Below are 7,778 nucleotides of genomic sequence, written 5' to 3'. Positions count from 1 at the left end.
TTCATCTCCAACGAGGCAATATGGTAGTATGGGACCATTTTCAAAAATAGTCTCTGCATTTGGTACATTTAGCTTTTTTTGTTCAAATTTTTTGCCAAACTGACATTCTCTAAAAATACCACCATCGCTGCGTCTTCCATAGGCTCCAATATCGACAAATGTGAATAAGTAATTGGCATCACATATTGCCATTAAAACAACACTATGGCTGTGTTTATAGTTATAATATGTAGAGCCAGCATTAGCAGGACACTGAAAAAGTATATTATTATAAGTATACATTATTATAATAGTTGCGTTCAATTTGCAAATCAAAGGTGTAAAACTGAATGCAAATATTGTCAAATTGAATGAATTTATAATAGTATAAAAATACATACTTGAATAACAATGTGTTTTCCATCGATGGCACCAATGCAATGAGGAAAATTGCATTGATTTTCAAAATCTGCTGCAATACGCAGCCAATCTTCCTTTGTTAAAGATGATGGAAGGACAACTGGACACAACATGTTCCAAATTGCTTCACATGTTTCGGATATAATATTACTTATTGTTGTACATCCTAATAAGTACTGGTATGATATTGATACCATTGAGTCGCCACAAGCCAAATATCTATAATATGTGAAAGATAACTATATAAGTTAAATCATTTATAGCTTGTATTGTCTAATGCATTGCTTTCATATTTTTATGCAATTATTTTAAAAAATGTAATAAAACAAACCTTAGAGTCAAACACAAACGTTCTTCAGCACTGACAGGCTCTCTAATATGTGTCTGCTTTTGAAGTTTTGGTCCAACAATTTGTAGTAAATTTTCCAGTTGCGTTGATGACATACAAAAATAATTCAGAAATCTTGCACTTTCTAATCTCATTCGGTAAAATAGCTTTGTAAAATCCATATTTATTATGATTTTGAAAAAATAGTGCGACCCAAAATTTTTTTTTCGAATAATGTCTTTTTTGTTTCTGATATGTCGATAGCAATATAATAAAAACGATATCATTTTCAAATTGTATTTGACGTTTTCGTCGAATTATTTGATTACAATTAGATATCCAATTATAATATTTTTTTCTTTTGGAAACTGCCATTATTGCTTTCTACAACACAACTTTGTCGCTGCAATCTTTTTTCATGTGCACAAGCTGCCGCTGTAATAGTTTAGCGACAAAAGTCGTCACGTGATCATTTTTGTCGCTCAAACGATCAGTTTCAGCGGCACGTGAAAATGCACCTTAAAGCTGCGGTCCACTTGACGCTACAAATGCTCCGAAGCATTCCTCTTCTCTTTTTTTTCAATGAAGAAAGAAGGAGAGGAAAAACGCTCCAAAGCATTTGTAGCGTCAACCCTTATGAAAAAGTAGTACTGGTTTTAATACTGGAAAAAGTATTGGTGAAAGTACTGGAGACAGAAGTACTCAAAGTACTACTAAATTCGACCATACTGACTTCGTCAGTACTCCTTCCCAGTACTCATCCAATACTCATTCAGTACTCCCTTCAGTACTTCCTCTAGTACTCCCTCCAGTACTCCCTCCAGTACTCCCTCCAGTACTCCTTCCAGTACTCCCTTCAGTACTCCCTCCAGTACTCTTTTAGTACTTATTGAATACTCGTGGGATACTAACGTGTGGTACAGGCGTAGTACTTGCGCAGTACTATCCAAGTAAAACGAAAAGTCAAGATAATATCAAAATAACGTCATATTGATAGTTTAGTGTGTTAATTTAGTATTTGATTAATTTAGTATTTCCAAGATACGTTACGAAAAAGTAGTACTAGCAATCAGTACTCAGTACTGAGTGATCAGTACTCGTAGTATTGACAGTATTAGTAGTTAATACTTATGAATATTGCAGAATGATCAGTACTGTGCCTCTTAGTTCTTACAGTACTGGCAGTACTATCACGATAGTACTCCGAATATTAATCTGATAAAGTACTGACCACTTCAATACTTTGAAGTACTAATGAGTATTATTGCTTGTAGTACTGCCAGTACTGTAAGCACTGACAGACACAGTACTGACCATTCTGCAGTATTCATGAGTATTAACATACTAATACTGTCAATACTACGAGTACTGATCACTCAGTACTGAGTACTGATTGCTAGTACTACTTTTTCGTAAGGGAAGTGGACCGCAGCCTAAGTTAAGCGGGGAGTACACACTTCTGCACAACGCATAATGCGTAAGCATAAGAAAATTGATTGGCCCATACACATGTGCATAAGGAAATAGACCAATCAGTTTTCTTATGCTTACGTATTATGCGTTGTGCAGAAGTGTGTGCTTTCCGCTTTACTACATATAATACTCACGTAAACGTAAAATAAAGTACTATAATTCCTGTCACATGCACTTAGTCGCATAAAAGAGTCACGGTGCGGTCGCGCTTCGCGTCGTATAATAATAATAGGATAATTACATGTAAATAAAACCTTGAATCAGAAAAAATATTAATCGTCGCATCACGTATAAAGAGTCACGATCGGTATCGCTCCGCGCGTATACTTGATGATGAGACACAACCGTGTAGGTTAACTGACTGTGACAGCGCGCTGAACCGGCTAACTGCACTAACTGCACTGAGCGCAGTACGCACACGTAATAAGAACATACCGATTTCGAAACTGGCGATAGTAGCGCGCCAGTGTCGAAAAAGTGAAAGGGACATTTTTCTGATTGGTTGAGAGACGTCGGCGTTAGGAGGAGTATCTTAATAATCAATTTTCACATTTTCGACTTTACGTCGCAATATCTCCGCTCGTAGGGCACGTAGCGGAAAATGTTATAGGAGATACCCCCCCAATTCGAACCCTAAGCTATCGATCAAGCCTACTTAGAACTTGATCCGTTCACTCGTTATATGAGATCTCAACATCTCGAGTACTCGCAACCTGTCGCGTCGCGTAAAAGAGTCACGGTCGGTCTCGCTTTCCTGTGGCTTGACCTGTATACCTGTATATACTTGTACTTGTTGACGCGGGTCTTGACGCGAGACACTACCGTGTCTCTTGATTTGACAAACCCGAAAAAAAATTTCTTATTTGTTCATATTAGTTTATATTAATTTATAAACCCCATACAAAAAAGTCTAATACATTTAAATCTGGCGACCGTGCCGACCAGGCGATTGGGCCACCACACACCTATCCGGAAAACGCGCGTTTAATATTTCGCGCACTTGACGACTAAAATGAGCCGTAGATCCGTCGTGCTGAAAAATTAGCTACGTCCGTACGCGAAGGGGCACATTCGCGAGAAGAACTGGCAATTAATTTTCAATAAAATTGCATAAATATTGCCAGTTAAATGCGGTGGGAGGAAATATGGACCGATCTGGAAATAATGAATGAAAATGTTTCTTCACTTAAACAACAAGAGAAAATTGCTTTCTTTCTACTTTTACTTACGGTCTATCGGGGAAACCACTATAAAAAAAACGCACCAAGCTATCTATGATAGCGTATCATTTTCCTGCCATCTAAAAGACGAGAGGCTAAAAGCCAGCGCACGTACATTGCCGTAGTATCTTACGTTTTACGTACAGAAATTACGTACGAGAATCTTGCGTTACGCGGCACGTACGCAGCAAAAAATCGTATGTACGTATGGGTACATACGTTAAAATTTTCTTGTTCTAAAATTTCTTACCAAAATTTAATTATTACTTCAATGTAAAATACACGTACAACAGCTATTTTATTATTTTCTTAACATTTTCATGTGTTACATTTATGTCAACGTGATAACTTAACATTTTATGCTATGTCATGTAGAAATTAAATATTATTTTGAGTTCTTTTAACACAATTATTTTTTAAAAAATCAACACGTCTTAAACACTTTTGTTTTAACATAAACAAAAGTTAAAGTAAAGCTTTAAATAATCGTAAACTTTGACATACAAAATAATTAAATTTACTAAAATTAAATAAATATTTCTATTACACATAATTCAAGTTGTAACGGCCTGCCTTTTGGCTGTTTATATCGAACGCGGACTAGCTCGCCGGACCAGGAGTTCGATGGTAGGCCCAGAGACAGAAGGCAGTTTTGATACGGAACGTGGTTTATTACGGTGGTTCAATTACAACAGACTGTCGCGATAGTTACAACTTTCGGGAACGCATTTGGTGTATGCGGCGGACGCGGGCGGATTATATTCTATAAGACGGTCGCGATATTTACAAATTTCGGGAACGCATTCGGTTTATGCGGCGGACGCGAATCCGGTGGTCCGTACCGGCGCGATGCGGTACGCGTGCGAACGGGCCTTTAAGCCGGCCAATGGCTGGTCGGCCCGCGGCGCGAGATTCGCGGCGCGGGCGCGTGTATGTTATCCGGCGCGGTTTCTTTCTCGCGATACGATCCGGTGTTAATTACGCGGCGCGTTGGGAAGGAAAACGAACGGCCAGGGGTTAGGCTGGTCGATCGGTTGACGAGGAGGTCCGACTGTTCCGGCGGCAAGAACCCTTGTCGAGAGGCCGGGCACGCTCGACTCCTGGTTACCGTGGCAGACGGGGTGTTCCGGGTAGGAAGGCGGTCAGCGCTCAAGAACTCTTGAACGAGGCACAGAACGCTGTACCCCGTTTCGCAAGCTGGCCTAGGAAGCGGAAAGGTACTCGTCTCCGAGGGTAGCGGAGCATAGGTAGCTAGACTCGGATCGAAGTGTGTCTACCTGTCGCGGCGCCGGTATTTTATACTCGCCCGGGTGGTACGCTAGGGAGGGGAGGCCGGTTCCTGCGTGAGCCGCGCCGCCGGCGGAGCGGAGCGGAGCGGAATCGGCGCGGCGATAAGCGTGCTCGCGCTCGGAGGCGCTCGGCTCCCCTCGGTTTCTGTCGGAGACCCGGGAAGATGTCGGTGCGGCGGAGTGCCGCGCACACGACCGGAGTTAAGTCGTTTAAAAATAAGGTGGGCGCACCGCGCCCTTTCCTCGCCCGATGGAGATCGTCGGGCGGCATCCGGCAGTTCTTCGCCGGGAATGATGCATGTGTGGGGGTGCATCGTTACAAAGTTAATATAATTAATATTATCTAAGGCGTAAGACGCTACGGCAATGCCTGTACAATACGTGTGCTGGTTCTAATACTTTTTCGCCGCAGTGTATATCATCTTTCGCTCGCCCGGCTCGCCGCTCGTCACGCGCCGCGCGCCCCTCACCACTCGTCACGCGCCGCGCGCCCCTCACCACTCACCGCGCGCCGGGCTCCGTGCCAGCTGAGACCCGCCTCTATCGCTCCTTGTACGCTCATTCGCTTAGACGTTTCAATTAATAACTCGTTAACTATTGCAAATTTTACAAAATAGTACATGACTTTTCTCTTCACAGTTTGACCCAAACTACCCCAGCCATTCGGCTGGATACTTTCATTTCTGACACCCTGTATAAGATTATACTTAAAGAGGTTTTATGGAATATATAATCATATATTTTCATATATAGCCATATAATATTGTTTAAGATTATGTTTCCATTTCTTATATAACCATATATAATTATATATCTATTAATATGAACAAATATGAGGTATTCTTTTCTGGGTATATAATCATATATGCTCATATATAGCTCTATATAATTATATATTCCCATATATGGCCATATAATATTGTTTAAGATTATATCTTTCATTTCTTATATGATCATATATCTACTAATATGAACTAATATGAACAAATAAGAGGTTTTTTTCCCGGGTATTGATTAAAATGTCTGAGCAAATGGACGTATAAGAAGACTTGTAGGCATGTAAAATGGTTTACAATTAGGTCTTTTAGCAAAGGTGAGCATCCTCTGATAGCAAGAAGTAGAGTCACATAGCGAGTGGCGAGCGACGTGTGACATGACATCGTTTCTCCCAATGCCTTGTCGCGCGCGTAGCAATCGCAATCATTGCGTAACACTATACTGTCTCCTTTTGCCGAATTATATGAATGCATACTGATACGCGGATTTTTATTAATTATTTTTCCCTACCTCAAAATATTTAAAAAAATCTACAAAAATTCATGAAACATCTGTCTACATTGTAGTTGACAATTTTATCATACGATAGTCATTTTGAAATACCATCGTTTATTTCATATCTTCTAACAGGCTTGCAAGTTTTACAGTTATGAGCAGATATCACTTTGACTCGGACGTCGTAGACCCACATTAAGGATTAAGAAGAGAAAAATATTACGAAGTAAAGTCACGTTCTTAATATTAAAGTCAAATATTGATTACTTTAGTCTTTAAAGTTTTTATAAAATATAACAGTATTGTACTGTTACAATATTTTTAGAAATAAAAATTGAGAATATTTTTAATAATTTATTTATTTCTAAAATTTGACTAATAATATGTACCTAATAAAAATTATTTATTAATTGAATTATTTTAAATAATCGCTGAGTTATAAGATGTTAAAAACCTTGTGTTAGTTATTCAGGTGCGTATATATATTTTAAAAACTTCAAAAAATTTTTAATAAATATTTGAAAAAGTTGGCGATTGGAAATTATTACAATTGTTCTGAGAGAATGCTGACAATGAATATATATGTATGTAATATTTATTACTTTGAATGAATATTTTAGGATTCTAGACTTATGTGCAATGAATGCTTCGAAGAGACAGCTCTAAAGAGTATATAAATACAAATTTTTAAAATAATTTTTTGATAATAATAAATTATATTCTTTAAATATATATAATAATAATTGTCAAACAAATTGTCTTAAAAATTGATTTCTTTTATCTTGTAACTTTATTAAATAATAACTTACAATCTTTAATTTTTTTTTAAAGAAAAGTGGGCTCAAACAATTCGTTAAACAAAAGGAAAAGCTTAAACTGTACATAAAATATACCTGAGAAGCATTTTGGGATAAAACGTTTGTTTTGAAGATATAAAATATTATATATATGTTATAAGAGTGTTGGGGTAGAATGTTTAATTTAAAGACATTTCCATCAAGTACTGATTGTATAATTTGAGAATAGTCTTCAATCCATGTCTTCGTTCAGAAAGTCTCAAAATATACAATGACTACAAAATTGCTAATATTATTTTGTGTTTATTGCTCTATAAATAAAATCTTTAATTGCATATTGTTTGTTGTTGTCGCTTCAGCATTAATTAAACAAATAAAAATACGATGCTTTAAAGTGTACTATTATACAGATATATTGTAGGGTAGACCGGGGCACGTTGTTACACATTTTGTTCAATATTTTTTGTATTTTTTACATTCAATATTTGAGAGTACTGTGATATGCCAAAATTTCGAGTGAACCCTCAGCTTCAATTGGACAGTATCGAATTTTGTGTGATTGTTACTCTACAGTTGTTACATAACAATAAATAACGACAGGTCGCTTGTGACAACATGCCCCGTGACCGGGGCACGTTGTCACATCAAATGTAATTGCATGCAAAATGTTATCCAAACTGTATTCAACGTAAATATCAATATATTATAGTGCTCTGCAATGTAAAAAAGTAAAATCCTTCACGGAAACATTTATTTTATTTCAAAAAAGTATGTTAGTACCAATGAACGTACAATGCGAATGCTGGTAACAAAAGTTTATTAAATGATAGGAGTACAATTATTCGAGCACGATGCGTACCGGTCGCGCGTACCGCGAAAGGCGGGCACTTTGTCATTTGTAAAATCGTTTGTACAGTTCACGCGTTTCGGACATCAACCTTACTTAGAGGCACTCCACGTTTCAATATAATTTATGCGCAATAAAGAATTAAATAATAGT

General features: G+C 37.7%; 1 protein-coding gene across 1 annotated transcript; it reads right to left on the bottom strand.

Moving 5' to 3' along the window:
* Window positions 1-12: 12 nt before the first annotated feature.
* On the bottom strand, window positions 13-843 carry LOC112457193 (protein ANTAGONIST OF LIKE HETEROCHROMATIN PROTEIN 1-like; the record flags this gene model as incomplete). Its single annotated transcript, XM_025020116.1, has 3 exons — window positions 731-843; window positions 381-618; window positions 13-252 (listed from the first exon to the last, which is right to left on the bottom strand). Coding segments are annotated over exons 1-3 (591 nt in total), but the record flags the coding sequence as incomplete, so codon positions are not given.
* Window positions 844-7,778: the final 6,935 nt, after the last annotated feature.

This window comes from Temnothorax curvispinosus, unplaced genomic scaffold, assembly GCF_003070985.1.
Source record: "Temnothorax curvispinosus isolate PA1 unplaced genomic scaffold, ASM307098v1 QBEX01007601.1, whole genome shotgun sequence".
NCBI classification, from domain to species: domain Eukaryota; kingdom Metazoa; phylum Arthropoda; class Insecta; order Hymenoptera; family Formicidae; genus Temnothorax; species Temnothorax curvispinosus.
The sequence above is the reverse complement of the archived record's forward strand: the minus strand, read 5'-3'. Positions and strand labels throughout refer to the sequence as shown.